General features: G+C 37.7%; 1 protein-coding gene across 1 annotated transcript in view; it reads left to right on the top strand.

Annotated features, from left to right (window-relative positions):
* Window positions 1-20393, top strand: part of LOC122311947 — a 31369-nt gene extending 10976 nt beyond the window's left edge. The window contains exons 8-18 of the mRNA XM_043126732.1: window positions 4793-4969; window positions 6102-6292; window positions 6414-6480; window positions 10098-10231; window positions 10569-10635; window positions 16697-16759; window positions 16852-17111; window positions 17190-17319; window positions 18574-18666; window positions 18806-18991; window positions 19866-20393. Of these exons, the coding sequence (XP_042982666.1) occupies window positions 4793-4969; window positions 6102-6292; window positions 6414-6480; window positions 10098-10231; window positions 10569-10635; window positions 16697-16759; window positions 16852-17111; window positions 17190-17319; window positions 18574-18666; window positions 18806-18991; window positions 19866-20156 (1659 nt within the window). The 3' untranslated portion in view covers window positions 20157-20393. The remainder of the gene's footprint in view (window positions 1-4792; window positions 4970-6101; window positions 6293-6413; window positions 6481-10097; window positions 10232-10568; window positions 10636-16696; window positions 16760-16851; window positions 17112-17189; window positions 17320-18573; window positions 18667-18805; window positions 18992-19865) is intronic.
* The last annotated feature ends 1385 nt before the right edge of the window (window positions 20394-21778 follow it).

Genomic DNA, 21778 nt, shown 5'->3' with positions numbered 1-21778 from the left:
GCAGACGCCTTCTTTGAATCCCTCCACAATCTAACATGCTAGGCCAATGGTCCAAGCACAAATGTGGCAATCTCTTGCCATACCTCCGGATAATGAATTTCCTACTCCGGAGAAATTAAGAATCTATCTAATCGAGACCATGTCTGATTATTGGCCCACGTACAACTACCCCCCGCTAGTGGTAAGTCCACTAGATTTAGCTCAAAAATGCATTCTGAGAAATTGTACATTGCTGAACGCATTTTTTTGTTTCCAAAACACTCGCTTGGAAATCTTGTTACATTAAAATCACCACTAATGCATCATGGGAGATCCCACTAGTTGTGTAACCCAGCTAATTTGTCCCACAGTAATCTTCGATCACTGTCTGAGTTAGGGCCATATACACCTGTAAAGGCCCACAAATAACCATCTGTCACATTCCTAAAAGAACATGCTACCGAGAACAGGCCTATAAACTCCTCCCTTTTCTCCACCACCCGTTGGTCCCACATCACCAGTACTCCTCCTGAGGCCCCATTAGCTGCCAAATACACCCAATCTATATGTACACAGCTCTATATACTTCGTATTATTTTTGTACTAATAACTTTAAGCTTCGTCTCCTGTAGACAAACAATGTTTGCCTTCCACCTACATAGAAAGTTTCTTATTTGAAGACGCTTACCAGCATCATTAAGACCGTGAATGTTCCACGAAAAGATTTTTGGTTTCATTTATTGGACAAGGCCAGCCCCTTCCCTTTAGACCTGTCCCTACTAGAGCTACCTTCAGAATTCATGGACCATGTTAGCCTTTTGATTTCACGCTGTTCCTTAGAATTAGTTTTCCTTTGTTGTTGATGACCTGCTTCAATGGTTGTGAATAATGCCATGAATTTCTCCTCATTACCTTCACACTTCAGTCCCACCATGTCCTTTATATCGCTTACTGTCTGAAAGACCCAACTTGAAACAAAGGCTGGATTTGGGTACAAACAGTTCAAGGGGATAGGATTTTGCACTCTGCACTCCCTCTGCTCCTCCATGTTTTCATTTTCTTCCCCAAGCACAAAACCGACTACCCCTCCAGGGTCACTGAACCCCTGATCCTCACTTGCCGAATCAGATAAGAACAGGTCCTCACTTGCCGAATCGTCTGGGCCCCCATTTCGGCTATCCCCCACCAAGGCAACCTCACTGTGCAACTCTGAGAAGCTTGCCGGACCACCAACTCCTTCCCCCCTCCCCGTCGGCATGTTTTGTTCACTCCTCGGAGGGAGAAAGTCGCTCGGAGGTGGTGGAAGCTCCACCATTAGCTTTGACACCAAGCTGTGAGTCACCTTCAGAGCTAACTTATCCTCCATTAGCTTTGCCGGCGATTTCTGATTCGGATGGCAATTTTGCCGCCTTCTAGTGGTGTCGCGATGAAGATTCCGGCAGAGGATATCCCCTCCCTGCACCAGAACCCAAACCTGAACCCACTTCCTTTTTTTCTGCCCGTGCCCACCATCCTGCCGGGCCCTTGCATGCCTCTTGGGCTGAGGCCCGGGTCTAGCTCAGCCCGTAAGCCTCCTATCCACCCCTAATAATGATCATGGGCCTTAGCCCGTGGCCCACGTCTGAAGTCCAGAGATGATCTTTCAACCCACGGCTTTTGCATGGCCTGATCTCCCCCTCCCCTAAAACTCCCCGTTTTGATCCCAAATTTATTAACCCCAACACACTTCACGATTTTAGCCACCTCCCCCTACAACTTCCCCATTTGGACCTGCAAGTCTCGTACCATGCAGAGCACCTCCCTCACGTCTCTGCCACCATCTCTCTCCCGCGACTGACCACGAGGGGCTCGATGCGACGCGCCTGCATCAAAGCTTCCCCCACCAACTCCAGTCCTCAACGCACCTTGCGCCCCTACCGCCGTGATTCCCTCCTTATACGACTTCACATGCACCTCTTCCCTCCAAGGCTTCCTCATCACACCACCAAAAGATTCATTCTTGCTTCTTTCCACCTGAGTACCCTCCCTCAACACCTCACTCAATCTTCTCCAACCCCTACCCCCCTCTTCCTCTGGAATAAGGATAAAACTCGTTCGTTCCCCCACATCGTAGACGGACACCTCCAGAAATCTACCTCTGCTGTTTGAGCCTCTCTGCACTATAAAACTGTGATAGCCTTCCCTCCTAGACGAGTAAAAATTATTTTCTCCCGTCGCACAATCCTCCAAGGCTCTCTCCCTAACCATTGTGCAATGTTCAGACTCAACAGAAGCTCCTGTTTGATCCTCCTACCTCTCTTAGTAATGCGTATCAAACCACCTTCTCTCACGACAAAAAATAGTTTAGTTTCAATCACAAGCTCCCAAGCAAAAACCATCGGAGGTCAACGTCAAAAAACAGCCCTAACTAATGATCATCCTTGATGGCAAGGAGAAAACCAAAACTTTTTCGCACATGTATGGAGAGAAAATATGAGGAGAGAGAAAAATGGAAGAGGCTCCGCCGATGACACTTTAGTCTTTTTTTTTTTTCCTCCATTATGAAGAATCTACCTTGTCTCATCCACTCTTCGCAGATGAAACTGATATTTTGTGAGCCATGCTGAATCATCTCTGTCATTAATGTTTGTTCCTATAATCCCTGAAGGGTTGGCTCAAGCGGTAAGGGTGTTGGCCTTGGGGTATGCTCCCCCCAAGTATCAAGTTCAATTTGTTGGGTGCAAACAATTTCTAGGGGCTATGCTTCATTGATGAAAAGCTGATACTTCACTTGATCTGTGTGATGTGTATGTGTTACACAGGTTTGAGATTTAACAGAGTAAGGATGTTGCTTTTGCACGGTCTCCGAGGTTCCTAGTCAATAAAATTGAATGCTAGTTCCTTTGCTTTGAAGTCGTTTTAAGGCTAAAAATTATTCTTGCCCAATTCAGAATTAGTAACAGTGGGAGGCAAGGATAATATTGGAGGTTGATCGTATTTTTTGATGTAAGATATCTTCTTTATTGAAGTATGTAGGTATCCCTTTGTGGTGTCGTTCAAAGCGAAGTCTAATTGGGATGCCATTATGGAGAAGATGGAATGTTGTCTAATTGGTTGGAAGCCGTGATACTTGTAAGTAAGAGCATTCTAAATCTGCCAACCTATTTTCTGTCTCTTTTCCCTATCACCACATCTTGAGAATTTATAGCGTGATTTATAGTGGGGCAGAATTAGCAATGAGTTCAAGCTCCACCTAGCCAAGTGGTCTAAGATATGGACCCAGATTTCGTTCTGTGGTTTAGGGTTTAGAACTTTAATTTTGTTAATAATGTTTTTTTTGGACGAATGGTTGTGGCATTATGACACAGAGAAAGGCCGTGTCTTTTTGTGGTGAATGCCAGATATGGTAGCATGTGTGGAGGGCATTGTTCAAATGAGGTTAGTGGACCATTTTGGCATTGGGATTGGGAAATCATCAGGAGGCGGTGCAGTGAATTCTTTCGTTTTGTTAGATATGAGGTGGTTATGGATCAATGGTCCTCAAGTTACTTACAAGTGGTTTGGTATGTACTAGGTCCTGAGTTTGACTCCGAATGTGGTCACCTTAAATTATTAGTATACCTATAAAAAAACAGAAGAAAGATATGAGGTGTTGATGGGTCTAAAATCAAATTTTGGTACGACGTGTGGTGTGAGGACCAGTTTTTGTAGACCTTCTTCCTGGAATTGTTTTGTATATGCCACGGTAAAGAGGCAGTTATAAAAAAATGTATATATAACCTTAAGGAGTCTTTGGTTGCATAAAATTAGCAGATCTTTGATAAATACCATAATGGAGTGTTACTTTTGTAAGATAAGTGCATGATTGGGAGATATTCATAAAAAAAAATGCATGATTGGGAGGTGGCTTCACTCGCTTCGTTTTTTAACAGGTTGGTGTGATCACACAAATCTGTTGGATCTGATCCAAGAGGCGGACCTTCGAGGTCAAGTCTTTTGTCAATGTGCTCATTCCTCAAGTTGACTCTTTATTTCCTTGAAAGAGTATTTGGAGGAATAAGGCTCCTTCAAGGTAGCTCTTTTTGCTTGGATGGCAGATTTAGGAAAGATTATAATGCTGAATAAAGAATAATTTGAGAAAGAGGCACATTATAGTAACATAATGGTGTTGGATGTGTAAGCAGAGACTTTTGCTTTGTTTGAGGTGGCTAGGGATTTATGGGTGTCAATATTCAGTACTTTTTTTTTCTCACCTATCGAAAATATTCAGTACTTTTGGTGTTGTGTTGGTTATGCCCCAATGGTTGGCAGAGTTATTGGCAGGATCCTTTTTTGAGTTGTAGAAATATAGAAGTTTGGAGGATTTTTTTGTGCTTAATGTGGTGTATTGATGGGAAAATAATGCTCAAACATTTGAAGATTGTGAGATAATGGTACTTATCAAAAAAAAGATTGTGAGATAATGGTGATAGAGTTCGTAGCCATCATATTCAACTCCCTTAATATGCAACAGATTGTTGCATAACAGCTCCCAATTTTCTAGGTTTCTAACTTTCAAATTTTGTTTGTTCCTTTTCTCTTTTTCACAAGTCAGGCGTATCCTTTTGTATGCTTCCTAAGTACTGAAGTTGCACCTCTCTACTCATTGGATAAAAAATCTATTTGTCATTTTATACGCAAATAACAAGTTCACAAGAGGTCAGGCTCAGCCTTTATCAATATGAAGAATATCACCCCAGAGATCACAATGTGTTTGGATTGTGGTTTCTGTGCTTTTTAATGCTTCTACTAATAAAAAGAATTCTGTCTTGATTTGTCCTGTACACTGGTGCAGCCTCAAATATTTCGGAAGATGCGAGCAGATCTAGCATCCATGTGGAGCCCTATCAGCAGAGCAGGAAATCTAAGAAGAATATCTGCTAGAGCCAGCTTGCTACCATTGGATGAAAAAAGCTTAACATCTGACTATGAAGGGGCCATGGCAATTGATGAGGACATCACAGGCATGAAGGTAAGTGATTTGAACTTAAACTACTCTTTATATTTTTAGTGCGTCCCAATGGGGATGCATATATTGATGAAATACTATTGACAATTAGGACCTAGATGCATATTTACCATTTCGATAGATAGGACATCATCCACTTATTGTTTGTATTGATAAAAGAATAAGTGCTTGCTTTATGAAAAGGTTCTGAAGTTTCCAAGAAATAAAAAAAGCTCTCTCTTGTTAGTGGTCAATGCACTTTATATATTAGATTATTTAAGCACCTAAGGTCCCATCATAAAAAATGTACATTTTTTTTTTTTTTTTTCTATGAAAGCATGTGGTCAGTGAAAAGCTTAGAAGGTGCTTCAACTGTATGTTTGAGATAGAGTCAGTCTGTCAGTGGCCACATTCATTATAGTTGCTTTGCATAGAGCTCAGTGCTAAAAACAGATTCATTTAAATAATGGAAGTTTCCAAGTATCAACGTGAAAGTTATTTTCAGTGTGAGTATTGTTTTATAGTTAAACCTGAGCATTTTATTATCTTTAATATTTTTTTTTCACTAAAAATTTTCTCATGGATTATACTGCACCATCTGTAAGCACTAGTAGTCAGACTTTGAATGGGATTGAACTTACTCAGAATATGCTCAAGTCTTTGTTTCTAAGAACAATGTTTGATTGGGTGATTGCCTTAGGCAATGTATCTTTTTCTTCTTCTTTCTTAAATATCCTTGATTTTAAATCTCAGATTGTGAATTCTAGCACAAAGTCTCGCATAATGCCCGCATCCCCAGTGCAAACTGAAGGGTCATCTTTCTTTCCGTCATTATTACAATTCATCAAAATATCAAATAAAAGTGATTCTCGGTCCAAAAAGACTGTAGCTGAGATAATGCACACACTTAGGGATGATGATAGGTGTGGCATTAAAATAGGTTTAAACTGGTGGTTTGGATTGCCTGTCTATATTGACTTTCAGAAGGTCTTTATTTGGATTAGTTGACTTCTCGCTTTCTGTTAGAAATTGGTCACCAGGGCAAAGCATGTTGGAGAGGTTTGTAATCCTCTAAAGAATGTGAAGTTGGAATGTTTGTAATGCATAAAAGGACCTTTATTTTTAGACATTTCGATTGAATGTTCTCTACTTTCAGGATCTTTTGGAAGCTGTAGCTCCTTTTGATATCTGGCTAGATCGGAGAAAACGGACAAAATTTCTTAATAGTCTTGGAAGTACTCTGGAGACACACACAAAACCCAAGGTTTTGCGCGATGCTGGAATTGCTTTAGCATCTCTGGTGATTTGTGAGGAAGCACTTGAGCGGGAGTTAATTATATCAACTTCGTATGTTGGGCTTCTCATATTATCATCTGCTTGCTTGTTGAATAGTGTATGCGAACTGGTGTTATTAGTTTGTAGACTCCCAAAAGGGTGTTTAATCTTATTTTTGATTATTCCCTTGCAGGTATGTTCCAGGGATGGAAGTAACGTTATATAGCCGACTAAAAAGTTTGTATAGTATACACAGCAAGGTATGCATAGTTTACTCTAAAAAAAATCACAGTTAGGCATGCCTGTTTCATACGTTATAAGATTATCCAAAGAGTTATGTATGTCCCTCATATTGGCACTTAAAACACCGATGCTTCTGTATAACTCCAATCCGTCTCCATCATATTTAATGATAAAAGTATGAAAAACTGTACGATTGCCTTTTGTTCCCTCTTAAACTCCTATGGTATGCTATAAAGATACCTGTTTATAGCTTAGAAAGTTTGCTGTAATATTATTTTGACATTGCTCTTTGCTTGAGTCCATTTGATCTTCATCAGCATGCCAAGGTCATCATGATTCATGGCACATTGGTTCCCAGGTTTCTAGAAGTTGTTAGGTCTATGCTTTTGAGTTTAATCACAGAGAGGAGTTTTCTTAGAGGTGGAAGATCTTACTCGCCACTTTTTTTTTTTTTTTCCAAAATTTAGTCTATTCTCAAAGCTCTCTGTTTCAGGACAGAAATTGAGAAAAAATGAACCTTGCCATGAAATGCCTACCTAAGAAATAAATCTCTGAAGTAGCAGCACACTGGTGAAAATTGACCACCATATTATTCAGTCAGCTTTTGAAAAATCTCAAAACACTTTGGGTGCTTAAAGTACACACAAAAAATGTTGTGGTTTTCAGCTGCTGTCTCAAACAGTAATGCAGTTAAAATACCAATTATGTTACAGAAAAGTACCATGAAACGACCCAAATGTAGTAGGAGAGAAGTTTGCTTGGAGACTGTACAGTAATTCATTTGGAATGCAAGAAATGAAATGTACTTTCCCTTTTTTCCTTTTTAAATAATTGCTAAATTTTACATGTATGTCGTATGCCCCAACTTCACTCTCCACCTTGTTCTTACAGGATGAGTAGATGTAACTAATTGGGTTGAGTAAGGCAAACAGTTCAGATTTAACCACCGCCTCCTTCTAACACTCTTTTATGAAGTGTATTATGCAGTCTAGTCTATGTTGGTGGTTAATCTTCAAGTAATCTTATAATCAAAGAATGTGATCTCTTCTCCTCTTTTTTTCCCAGTAAGTAGGATGGGGGCAAACATTTTTATCTTTCTGAAGATTGTTAAGCTTTCTTGATTTGGAGGAGAACGAAGTCTAAATTTTGACTAAAATTAGAGCTTTTGGCTAAAGTCCAAACCAATAGAGATAGTGATCCACATTGGACTAGCTATCGTACTTTTTAAATTGTTTTTTAATATTTTGCAAATACAATCCATATATTAATTAATAATTTAAATTTTACTTAAAATTATGATTTCTCAACTATTTTTTTTTTCAACCTAATTATCCAAGTCGGTTTCCCTTCTTCTTTCCTCCTCTTTGTTACTGAAGACTACATTATCTGGTGTGTAGATCAAAATAACTGCCAACTCAACCAACCCATTTTCAAAATCTCAACCCATTTATCTGTTGGTAACAAGTAAACCTAAACCAATCAGTGCTAATAAACGTAGAAAAACCAATAACATGGATGTCCACAACACTGTCTAATTCTGATGCATTAATGTTGAATAATTTATCCATAACAAATAAAGGAAGTTGATTTTCAAGTAATCTCAAGTCCCTTTGTATAGATGGTATCTGTCAGCCATGGCTTCAATAATACTCTGTCTACTAAATAAAGGAACATTTCCTTCCAAACTTTTTGTTGTGTCTACTAAATCCTTGACATTACAGTTTTGAGTGTTGCAGAGGAGTGAACAACTCTTCATTCAGTTTGAGGCCTGTAGATACAACAATCAGTTGATAAGGGTGGCTCCAAGTCTCCTAAATTTTCTTTGATGTTAATCACTAACTCTCTATGTCGATCTCCCTCTGTAATTGAATTGATTGCTTCCCCTTCAATTCTCTCTATGTCCGTGTGTAAACCTGCATGCATCACAAATACTCCATGTTATTAATTCAGCAGACCTTGAGTTATTATTTAATAAATAGAACCTTTATAAAAAAATTTTAGTTGAATAATTTGATAACCTATCCTCTAGTCTCCTTTATTTCTATGTCAATGATGAAAAACATCACAAACTTTGCTCTTCTGATAAAAGCCTGCACTATGCTCCTATACTCTTCTGATAAAAGCCTGCACTATGCAGAAAAATCCTCACAGCCCCAATTACTGCATTACACATTTTCATGTACCAAACTCGAACTGAGAACAATCCTGCACTATGCAGTCCAAACTCTTAACTCCAATCTGAACTTAACATCTATAAGACCAATTAATATCTTCTGATAAAAGCCTGCACTATGCGGAAAAATCCTCTCAGCCCCCAATTACTGCATTTTTCAACCAACATAGCAACCATCGGCATTCCCAAGTTAAACCAATCCAATGAATTATCAATTTTGATAAACTTCCTCATAAATATCATCCCTGTATTCTAATTTCCAGAACTTAATAAAAAAAATTATATCTCTGTTTTTTGCAACTAAATATCACCCACAGTTTGCTCAAAGTCTTCTCTTTAGCCAAAATATGCATTAAACTAAATAGACTTGAAAAAACCCAATTTTACTTCACTCAAAATAAACTCAACTCAGACTACACGCCAGCTTCATTTTAGCATGGCCAACCTAATAATCCTAGCAACTAGAAATAACCCATTCAAATTCAATTAGGAAGCAAACTTCGAAATTTACAAATACAGAAAGGTCCACAGATCGAATCCATAGATCACATAATACTTGCCAACCTTTGAAAGCACCACTGACGAATGAGTTTCAAAAAAATCAGCCAATACAAATACAAATTGAATCCACAAGCCAAAGTAGGAATTTTACCCTTGCCACACAATAGAAAATCGAAATAGACCAACTCGGAGAGGCAGTCTAAGGCAGAAAGCACAAGTCCGAACCCAACGATGCAAGGAGTGAAAATTTGATGTCGAGATTCTGTCTTCCACCGATACGAAACTGCCGACTGCTCCTGACCTAAGCCAAGAGAGAATAAATCGACAACCTTCAGAGGAGGAAAGCAGTAACATAACTGGGAAAAAAAAAGGAAAAATGGAGAGAAGGGGAGAGCGGGAGGGTCGGGCCAATCTAGAGGGAAGAGAGAGGGAGAAAAAGAGAAAATGGAAAGAAAAAAATGGAAGGGGTGTTCGGAGTAGAGGGAAGGGAGAAACGGAGAGGAAGAGAAAGGGGGTGTTGGGAGAAAGAGATTCAAGAGGGAAACCAGGAGTCAATTACGTAATAATAAAATAATCCAGATGACTATGAACAGTCGCTTGCCAAAGATGGAAAAACTTTTACAAATACTGTAGCTCAAAGTCTGAACTTCAGTTCTTTGCCTAGGCCAATGCAGCAATTTTATTAGAAAACTCTTCATATTTTGGCCAAGACTAGATTATAGCGAGTCCGATGCCACTGCTCTTAGACCTTTGAAAATTTCTTTCCCTTCATAACTCATTACAACTACAGAAAAAGTGTCGTAATCACAATGTTTGTGCAACCGAAGTTAAAGGACCAATTGCAAAAGTTATTTGATCTTCGTTGGTCAGAGAGTTGTTGAGAAAGTGAGAAAGTCTATTTATATGAATAACTTTTTTCTTGGAACATGAAATTAATCCTGGTATGGTTACCTGCTTCAGATGAAACGGAAAGATGTCAGCATCGGCAAGGTATATGATGCCCGTGCATTAAGGGTAGTTGTTGGAGACAAGAATGGAACTCTACATGGACCTGCTGTTCAGTGTTGTTACAATCTTCTTGACATTGTACACAAGTAAATTAATTGAAATGTGTGCTCTTCAAGTTTCAGTTTATTTGCAATTGTATTCATTCTAACATGGGTGATAAGAAACTATCTTCCTCTAATATAGTTTCATATTTTTTTGGATAAAATATTTCACAATAAGTTAATTTCTTATAGAAAAACTTTTCTGAAATTTTCAAGTGCTTTTTCTTTCAGTCAAGGACTACTGTTAGTAACATTTTTACATGCTCTCCCCCTCTGAATAAACTGCCTTCTAGTTCTTCCCTGCCAGTAGTGCATCTCTGGTATCTACTTGAGAATATTTTAAATGTCCGTCAGCATTGCTATTTCTTTCTTCCTGTTGCAGGCTATGGACCCCAATTGATGGTGAGTTTGATGATTACATAGTTAATCCAAAGCCTAGTGGTTATCAGGTAATTTCTTTCCACATAATTCAATGTAAAAGTATGAAATATATTCACTGTGATTGTCCTTATGTCCTCACTCCTGTCATTCTTCATGCTACATCACCATTGTTGTTATTGTCACTGCCATCATCAGCACCCACTACTGCAAACCGCCACTATCATCACTTTCTGCCACCACTGCTGCCACTATTGTCACTACCCCTCCCCTCTAACAGCCGCCATAGCTGCCATCACCATCACCATCATCATTGCCAATATTACAATGCCTACCACCACCATCACCATCACCATGCCATTGCCTTTGTGCCATTGCGAGTACTATGGTTTTTATAAGTAAATTTCTCAAAGCGCAGTGTGGCACAACCCAAGTACATAGGAAATATACAATAGGAAACACCCAATTGGACAACTACAATATTATAAAGTGCAATGTGACTCTTAGCCTGGTAACGTCCAAAAAAGCACCCCCGATACCTTGAAGGCCCTGCATATCCTCTTCAACAACCTCCTCAGCCCGATCCACTACCATCTGGTTTGTCGGTGTGATGTGTGGTGAGGACAAGTTTTGCCTTTTGTCGACCACTCCCAATTATCCTTGTTTCATTTAATTTTTTGGTCTGGCTTAAAAACTTGAGAAGCCTATCTTCTTTTCTTTCCCCAAGACATATGATGAATGTTAGAAAAAATACTGGCAAAAAAAAGATGTGCCATTTCATCGTGATGAGAGAGAGAGAGAGAGAGAGAGAGTAATTAAACCACATTGAAGGCTTGTCTCCAGTGTATATTCAGTATGAGGGATCATTGAGAGAGAGAGAGAATAATTAGGCTTAAATACTCTAATTATTTAAGTCTTAAATGTATTTGCCTAGAATAATGAATATTTAAATCAATGTTGTTAATTTCTCATCAATCTAATTTTGCCATTGGAAATTTCTAACAATTATGAGTTCTTCTTCCTAATACAATCTTAACAGCCACACTATAATTTGATACTGGGTTTGATTGCTTGGACTTCATTACTAGTCAAGCCTACTAGAATTGGGCTTTTGACAGCTTGGGATTGCAACCTCATTTTAGCATCCAAAATCTCTGTTAACTTAGAATACAGGTACTCAAGGTTGTCTTGCATTGGTCCATGAGAAGAAAGCTGAATGAGTGTACATTGGTCACAAAATTGCCATGTTAGATGCACATTTCATGCTAGCTATCCCCAATTCTCAGATCCATAAGGAGAATTTCCTTTGGAGCATCCCAATCATTGCCACATTTCACCATATCTACAATGACATCCTCCAAGTATTCTTTCCTTTAAAGATCTCTAATGCATCATATCTGGTTTTCTACATTCATCTCTTTCAAAGTCTAATTTGAAGTCCTTGTACTGCCTCAGGTTGAACATGCTATCTTGACTACACAATTGATAAACTCATCATTCTTGCCTACGCCTTCATTTTACATTTTCAGTCCATTAAGCAAAAAGGCCTGAATGACAAAGGGATAAAATAATTAGGCAATTGGATTGCAGCTCATGATAAGAATAATTCTTTTTTCCTCCGGGAAATAGCTGGATTTTCACTCTGTGAGCCTCTCTAGAATTGTTGGGGGCCATGTGGCCTTGGACCTAATAGAAGCTCCAGAAGCAACTTAAGGAATTTTGAAGATATACTACTAATTCTGGCAGCACCTCTGCAAGTCTAGTTCAATTTTTCAACTAGGAGAGTGCCTCGAACTTCCAAGCATTCTAAGAGTGCTCCTAAGGTATCTGAGCTGATCATAATGAATTTTAAAAAAATCCTAACAATGTGTAGAAGTTGTGTGTGAGTACTTCATCTGCCAAAAGATCGTCAACTAGGGTGTCCCTCTGGTGAAGCAGTCAGTACATGGCACTGCAAAACATGACTTTTGGGAGGCTGAGAAGAAGTGGCAAGAGCGATAATTAGCCCCCAGCGTTAATCACTCCAGCAATCTAGTTTGACGATTTTCTCTTGAAGAATTAAAACTTCAGCTAATAGGTTGTTCAAGGATTTTTGCTAGTTTAATACTAGTTGAATATTTGGCAGTGCTAGGATGATCGATGGCCTTTATTATTTTGATGATACTCTATTCAACAATAAACAAGCTCATGGCCTGAGCTGTAGCTCTAGTTCTATTCCTGTATGTGATCAAATAATGCTTAGGCATCTTAGACTAGGACACCCTAGTTTTCCTTATTTTAAAAATCTGTTTCCTAGTTTGTTTAAAGATTTGAATTGTAATTCCTTTCATTGTGAAACTTGTGTTTTAGCAAAAGTTCATCAAGTTTCCTATAAGTTGAAAACATATCGTGCATCGAAACCTTTTTATTTAATTCATAGTGATGTTTGGGGTCCTTCGAAGGTTACTACCTGGTCTGGAAAGAGATGGTTTGTAACCTTTATAGATGACCACACTTGCCTTTGCTGGATATACGTGCTGAGTGCAAAATCTGATGTTGCAAAATTATTCAAGGATTTTTATCATATGATTGAAAATCAATTTCAAAGCAAAATAAGTATCCCTTGTATAGATAATGGTACTGAATACTTCAATCAATTCTTGGGAATTTTTTTGAAAGAAAATGGTATTCAACATTAGTCTACTTGTTGGGATACGCCGCAACAAAGTGGTATTGCAGAAAGAAAAAACCGTCATTTACTTGAGGTTGCACGAGCTATAATGTTTTCGATGCATATTCTAAAATATTTGTGGGGAGATGCCATTTTTAACATGCAATCAATAGAATGCCTACCCGTGTTTTAAAATTTGCTACACCTTTATCTTGCCTGAAAAATTCTTTTCCTGATACTAGAGTAGTCTCGGATCTACCCCTAAAAGTTTTTGGATGCACGGTTTTTGTTCATATACCATTTGACCTTCGGTCTAAGCTTGACCCTCTACTCCTTTTGAGCTCCGTGTTTATACTAGAAGAAGGTATCATTACAATAATAAAGATCATCAGCCTACAATTCTAGAGCAAGGTCAATCATCATCTCCAAAGCATGGTCATCTGAAAGTCCAGCCTACAATTCCTGGTAATCCTTCTTCTACTATATCTCCTAGTGATAAACCTGCAGACTTTGATGAACCGATAGCCATTAGGAAAGGAATTAGAACCTGTACCACACATCCTATTGCTAAATTTTTAGAACCTGTACCACACATCCTATTGCTAAATTTATGTCCTATCATAGACTTTCTGATAATCATAAGGTCTTTACATCCAATATCTCTCACCTATTTGTTCCAAGGAAATTCATGAAGCACTAGATCATAGTGTGTAGGATGTAAGTGGGTGTTCACTGTGAAATGCAAAGCTGATGGTAGTGTAGAAAGATACAAAGTGAGACTCGTAGCCAAGGGATTCACACAAACCTATGGAATTGACTACCAAGAAACTTTTGCTCCCGTGGCAAAGATAAACTCAATCAGAGTTTAATTATCTTTGGCTGTACATTTTAATTGGTCCTTACACCGGTTAGATGTAAAGAATGCCTTCTTAAATGGAGATCTAGAGGAGGAGACTTTTATGGAGTTGCCACCAGGTTTTGAAGGTAAACTTGGTAGAGAAAAAGTGTGCAAATTGAAAAAGTCATTGCATGGACTCAAGCAATCCCCTAGAGCTTGGTTTGAACGCTTTGGGAGGGCTGTAAAGAGTCACAGTTACATTCAAGGTCAAGCTAATTACACTAGATTCTACAGGCACTCAAGTGAAGGAAAAGTTGCTGTTTTAATTGTCTATGTTGATGACATTATTCTGACAGGAAATGACAGCAGTGAAATTGAAAGATTAAAGAAGGTGCTTGCTAATGACTTTGAGATCAAAGACTTGGGCAGCTTGAAGTATTTTCTTGGTATGGAATTGGCAAGGTCTAAGAGAGGTATTTTTGTTTCACAAAGGAAATATATACTTGACTTGCTTGGAGAAACAGGTTTATTAGGGTGTAAGGCTGCAGAGACACCCATAGAACCAAATCTAAAGTTACAACCTGCCAAGCCTGAAGAAGTCACTAATAAAGATCAGTTTCAAAGACTGGTTGGAAGACTGATTTATCTCTCACATTCACGCCCTGACATAGCTTTTGCAGTAAGTATGGTAAGCCAATTTATGCACTCACCTGGAACTGACCACTTTGATGCAGTGTACAGAATTCTAAGGTACTTAAAGGGAACTCCAGGTAAAGGTTTATTTTTTGGAAACCATGGACATCTACAAGTTGAGATATACACTGATGCAGATTGGGCTGGGAGTATAACAGATAGATGATCAACGTCTGGCTATTGTGCTTTTGTTGGAGGAAACCTTGTTACATGGTGCAGTAAAAAGCAAAATGTGGTGGCTAGGAGTATTGCAGAAGCTGAATTTAGGGCTGTTGCCCATGGGATCTATGAAGTGATATGGATTAAAAGATTACTTGAAGAATTGAGGGTTGAAAATTCACTACCTATGAGATTATATTGTGATAATAAAGCTGCTATAGCCATTGCTCACAATCCGGTACTTCATGATAGAACAAAACATGTTGAAGTTGACAAACATTTCATAAAGGAGAAGATACATAGTGGACTGATCTGTTTGCCTTATGTTCCAACTACTGAACAAATAGCTGATATATTTACCAAGGGATTGCCAAAGAAACAGTTTGAGAACTTGAACAGCAAGCTGGCCATTGAAGATATCTTCGAGCCAGCTTGAGGGGGAGTGTTGGATAATTCAATCAAAATGTATTTTAGGAAGTTTGTTATAAATTTGTGAATATCCTAGGAGAGGTCTTTAGGAGATTTATCTTTTCCTTTTTAGGAGTTATTTCTTTCCTTAGTTATTTTTTTCCTTATCTATTTCTTTCCTTATCAATTAGTTATCAATTAGTTATTTCTTTCCTTATCTATTTCAGCATTGTAATCTATAAATAAACCCTTGTAAATCTATTTTCAGTATGAATGAGAAAAGTAAACTTAAGTTTTTTCTAGAATAACTAGTTGTTTCGGGAAACCCCATGATCACTCTAACTGAAATGAAATTTGGGTTGTTTTGACTTATAATTTGGAATTTCTCACTAACCCCTAGGGGTTGGCTCGAGTGGTAAGAATCTTGGTCTTAGTTGTATGCTCCCGCTAGGTCCAAGGTTCAAACCATTGGGTGCAATAAATTTCGAGAGGCCATGTTCCATTGGTGAAAATCTGATAATTTACTTGATCTGTTGCATTTGCACTGGTTTATCAAGTAAAAGACATTTGCATTTGCACTGTCTCCGGGATCCCTTGTCATAAAGAAAAAAATAGGAATCCTTCTCTCTTTACCTTTTTAGTCTTTTCAGTCCATTCTCTCTCTTTCCCTTGGTCATATTATCAGCCATTCTTTTCTTCGTCTATGAAATTCTCAGCACTCTCTTATCATATGTGTTAATCTGATTTTTAAATGAAATCAGGTTTTTCCCTCCACTCGAAGCTTCTATTGCCCTCTTCTAAACCTAACAACTTCATTCTTACCACCTTCTAGCAAGACAGTTGGAAACTTTTAACCCAAGCCTGTCGGGCCTCACCCTGCCTAGAATGTGTGACATTCAACATTCGGCATTTTATAGTTCTGTTTCTGATACCTGTTGCATCTGGCGTTGTGTTGGATCATCCTCCCCCTTCTCCCCATCTGATGCAAGTGCATCCAAAGGGGCAGCAGTTACCTTCAAGAGCCAAAGCTGAATTAGTGTTACCTAAATAAAAAATAAAAAGAAGCATATAATCAGGAATAGAATATGTAGAATCCCGCAACTACTCCTAAACAAATAAAGTCCAATCATGGTGCTGTTAGAGATATTATAAGAGAATTGTAACCTGAAGGAAAGCAGCATAAAAGATCATTCTTTCCGCTTTCAGAAGGTCAATTTATTCTATACTATTTGTTTCCAAATGACCCTAAGCTGCTGTGGCAAATTTTGCATTTACAATGAGTTGTGATTGTGAATGTTTAAGTAGTTTACTTTAGTCTAACATGTTGACCCTCAAGCCATTATTGTAAGATACTCTTCAAACCAAAACTCCATTTTGTTTGCAGTCTCTGCACACTGCAGTACAGGGTCCTGACAGCTCACCTCTGGAAGTTCAGATAAGAACACAGGTACAAATCTTCTTTCACTTATGTTGGAAGTAAAAGTTACTCTTCATGGCATTTGATTTAGTTTAGAGAGAGATTAACTTCCGCATTTTTAGAGAATGCACGAATATGCTGAACATGGACTTGCTGCACATTGGCTCTATAAGGAAACTGGGAACAAGTTTTCTTCTACTAGCAGTATGGATGCTTCTGAAATGGATGCTTCTGAAATAGAAGCATCCTCCTATTTCTCCAAAGATATGGAGGACCAAAGTTCCAATGTAGATGACTTGTTTCAGAAGTACAGTTCCCTTAAAGTTGGGCACCCGGTCCTTAGAGTGGAAGGAAGTCACTTACTTGCTGCTGTCATTATCAGGTATATAATAGCTACATTATGTATTTTATACTTACTTTGTGTCGGTCTTCTGATTATGCATCAAAATTGAGCTTTTAGAATGGATAATGGTGGAAGAGAACTGCTTGTTGCTGTGAGATTTGGACTGGCAGCTTCTGAAGCGGTAGTTGACAGGAGATCTTCTTTCCAGATAAAGCGATGGGAAGCTTATGGAAGGTTATTAAAAAAGGTTGAGTTTCGTTGCTTAAATTCTTGATTACATAAATCTTGTTAATCTGAAACTAGCACCAGAACAGCTAGATTGTTGTTAGAAAGAAGACTGAGAGCAAGTTCCCAAAAACCTCCCTCTGTTGAATGTCAAATTCAGCTTTCCAACACAAGAACGGTTCTGCTATACTTTGTGATGTTAGTTAGTTCAATTTAAAGAGGGTAAAGACAGCGTTCCATAACTCATTAGCAACGTCACAATGTAGTAGCAAATGGTTCACTATTTCCCCATTCCTCTTCACATACAACACTATTTTATCACTAAAACTTGTTACCAACTTCCCTAATGTTGCCACCCAAGCAAAGAATGCCGCCTCAGTGTAGCTTTACTACCAATAGTCTTTCATGGATTTATGAGTTTTACCTTCAGAGTGCCCTTTCTTGGAGGGAATCCACGACAACCAATCTTCTTTCCCCAGGTTCTTATCCTAACCAAGTACAATCAGACGTAGAAAGAAACAAAGAGATATATCTCCCGGTTTTGTGTTGCTATGATAAATTGCATTCCCCATTGGTTGGAGCTGTCCAAAATCTGTAAATTGTCTATCACCAAAGCATCCTTAGCCTGGGAAATGGTGAGAGGAGTCGGGAAGGCTTCCTTAAGGGATTGATCATTGCACCACACATCATGCCAAAATTTGTGAACTGATTGTTACTGGGGAGTGAACCACTCTCTAAAATTTTTATGTAGTTGTAGCATTATTTTATCTATCATTTCTCTGCTACATGTGATCAACAATTTTTCCATATCCAGTGTTTGGTAATGGAACGTAAAGAAACTCTAGGCCCCCTGAGATTTCGCGGTTTACTTATTTTACTTGAACTCTACCTTACTTTCTACAAAGTTCGAAAGACTTGTATAATGTTTCAGTGACATTTTCAAACCTGAGGTCCTGATATATCTCTGGTTAGTTAGGCACCTTAAATACCATGATACTCTTTCACTCAGGATTGCCTGTTTCAATAACCAAGAATAATCACAACCTTACCATTTAGGCACTTGAGTTTATTCTTTTAACATGAAAGCACCATTCTGGTAAGCTGAGAACATCTCTTAAAGTGCTAATCACTAAACAGAATTCTCATAATGACTTTGTTTTTTTAGTGATTTCATTGGTGCTCAAAGTTAATATTTGGTGGTGTTTTGAATAGGTAGCATTATAATATTGTAATTCATAAACTTTTTTATTATCCTGCCACTGACTCTGCATTATAGGTGTCCGATGAGTGGTGGTGTGAACCAGGACATGGGGATTGGTGCACTTGCCTAGAGAAATATGCTCTCAGTCGAGATGGTATGTACCACAAGGTATGAATCAGTAAAATGCCAGAAAATCTCAAAAGCATGACAAAAACTTATGAGTTATTCATGCCTGTCATTTAAAGGTATAAGGGTAGAAGAATGCGAAAACATGTTGATATTTTATTGAACGATTTTGGCCATGCAGCAAGACCAATTCGGACGCCTACTGCCAACCTTCATCCAGGTCATTGACTTGACAGAGCAAGAAGAATATGAATATTGGACTGTTGTATCTGCTGTTTTTGATGGCAGACAGATTGATTCTTTAACATCAAGTTCAAGCTTTGAATCACTAAATTCAACTTCCATGGAGGCTAGCATTAATAACAAGGTTTGTATGAAAATCACATTACCTTCCTAAAAGCAAAATGTGTTTATTACTATTAGGTGAATATTTTCTTGAGTTATCTAATTTTGTTTCTTTCAAGCTTGCTAGTCAAGCATAATTCAGCTAATGCTGCAATTTTACTAGAAGACCTGGCCAAAATTAAGCATCAGATGATTTTTTTTTTTTTCTTTTGTTAATTTTGGTGTGTAATATAAATGCTGGGAGAAATATGTGTATCATCTTTTCTTTTGTTACTTTTTGTGTGTAATATAAATGTGGGGAGAAATGTGTATTTTGGGACGATCTTACGAACATATGGGAATAGAAGTACTGGGTCAAATACGATGGTTTAAAAAGTTTTGGCATATATATGTTTTTACACATTATCTTGTGCTAGTGGGTTACATAAGAAACGTTTTTGTCCATTTTTTCCCTCTGTTGGTTTATGTTCTGAATGAACTGAGCCTGATAATTTGGCATCCATAGCCCTATATCCTGGAAGAAGACACAGTATCCAAGTCTCTATTGTATCTTGAAAGCAACCATTGCTATCTTTTGCTACTGTTCACACAGCGTCAGTGATTGATATTGCACAAGGTTGCAATGAACGGCAAGACAGGTAGCTATCTTGGCACCCGAAGCAATCTTCAGGGTGCAGACATAATCATTGGTTGACTGCATGATTGACATTCTGATCGCTTGTGACCTCCCTGTTGATTGTAATATAGGCTTGAATATTTTTCTGTAGTAATGCAGCTTCCATATTGCTCACATATGGACTTGCTCACGTACACACATCCGCTCACATACACACAGGTAGTTAGCAACTCTTAGTTTAAATGACTGTTCTCTAAACTAATTAAGCTTTGGATTATAGGTGCGACTATTGAGGACAATGCTTCAGTGGGAAGAGAAACTTCGCTCAGAAGCAAGTCTGGGACAAGCTAATGGTGAAAAATCTTACCGTAGTCCTGGCTCCATTATCCTTGGGGAAGTGGTGATTGTATGTTGGCCCCGTGGTCAGATTATGAGGTTGACGACTGGTAGCACTGCTGCAGATGCTGCTAGAAGAGTAGGACTCGAGGGAAAGCTTGTTTTAATCAATGGCCATCTGGTATTACCCAGTACAGAGCTCAAAGATGGTGATGTGGTTGAAGTTAGATTATAAATAACACTAGTAGTAGACTTAATCAATGTACATAATAGATGGGGCAAAAATTATTGCCCACATTTTTTTGTATGCATCAGAACATTCAAGGGTTTTTATACAGATAGTTCAACAAGAGAATGGGGGCCTAGGATTTATGATTACTATTATTATTTTTTCTGTAAATATACCTCCTATAGGTACTTTTTACTGTACATATTCCATATTCTAAACAAAGGAATTAAAATTCTTGCCCAACTTCAATTCTTGGAATGCTTGAATATTTGGTTTCTTAAACCCTAATAGCAAAATCATACAGTACAGGATAATCATGGCTATCCTGTCAAAGCACTAACTATCCGCTAGTTCCGTAGGTCGATCTCAACACCACACGTTGATTGTAGGACTCTTAGCTAGGCCTTGTTTGGTTGCACAGCGGAGAGAAGATGAGAAATTTGTTAATAGTAGTAAGATAATTTGTGAATAGTAATGAAATGGTTTTATAGATAATAAGTTGAATTAAAAGATTTTAAAGTTAAAAAGAAGGTTATAATATAATTTTTGTTTTGAGATTTGAAAAAGTTGAATTATTTTTTTGTATTTTGTTTGGAAGTTTAAGAAAGTTGTAAAGATTAGGTAATGATTATATGAAAAAGTTGAAAAGTTGAAATTAAAAAATGTTTATATTTGAATGATGAGATGATATATGATATAAGATTAGATGAGATAAGATGGTTTGAAATGTTTGTGAAACCAAACCAGACCTTAATTCCCAACCTAACTACAAAAGGGTACTCAACATTTCTTGGTTCAAATATTGGAAAATGGCTCGAAAGCAAAAGTCATAACTTATTGGATTGTATTAGTTATAATTGCTATAGTCTTAATATGATACGTTAAATTTACTGCACAATAAAAATAATTTTACAAATTAACATACCGCATTAAGTTACGTCAACTTAAGAGTTTAATTTTGTAAAATTCCTTTATGGCTAAAGAAATTTCTTGTAATTTTAATGTTCCAAACAAATAGATAATAAAGGTGTACGAGTATTTGAGAACAAAGTGGTAGTTTGGGACTACCAATGGCCACTGCACCTATTGTGCTACATATCGTGTTAAGTTCCACTCCCCTTGATAGCATTCTAACTAAAACTCAAATGAATGGCATATGGTGTTTTAAATCAGAAGTTGGATAGTATCCAAATTATTGACAATAAATTTTTTATGTCTACCTTACACATAGTAAAAAAAGGAGGGGAACACGTATATTTGGAGTGCATATATTACCAAATCCGGGAGTACTTTTGAATTTGACAAAATACCTGTTATTAAAAATTAAAATACATCTTATAAATAAAAAAAGTTGCATTATTTTTTCTTTTTGGTTATTTTTTTGGGTCAGTTTATTTACAATTCATTTTTTTTTTAATTTTTAATTTTTTTAAAAAAAATCTGTTATGGTAATTATATGATCTGTTTAGAAATTGGTAGCCTTTTTCCCCCCCTTAATATCATCGGCCAGACGTTGTGGTTGTGACACTATTTTTGTGTCATTGTATGTATCTGGCCGCACACGATCTAATCCAATCTAAAACAGTAAAAGCTTGATTTAATGAGTTCCAAAAATTTTCCATCGGCAG

This window comes from Carya illinoinensis, chromosome 5, assembly GCF_018687715.1.
Source record: "Carya illinoinensis cultivar Pawnee chromosome 5, C.illinoinensisPawnee_v1, whole genome shotgun sequence".
Lineage (NCBI taxonomy): Eukaryota > Viridiplantae > Streptophyta > Magnoliopsida > Fagales > Juglandaceae > Carya > Carya illinoinensis.
This window is presented reverse-complemented; position numbering and strand designations above follow the sequence as displayed.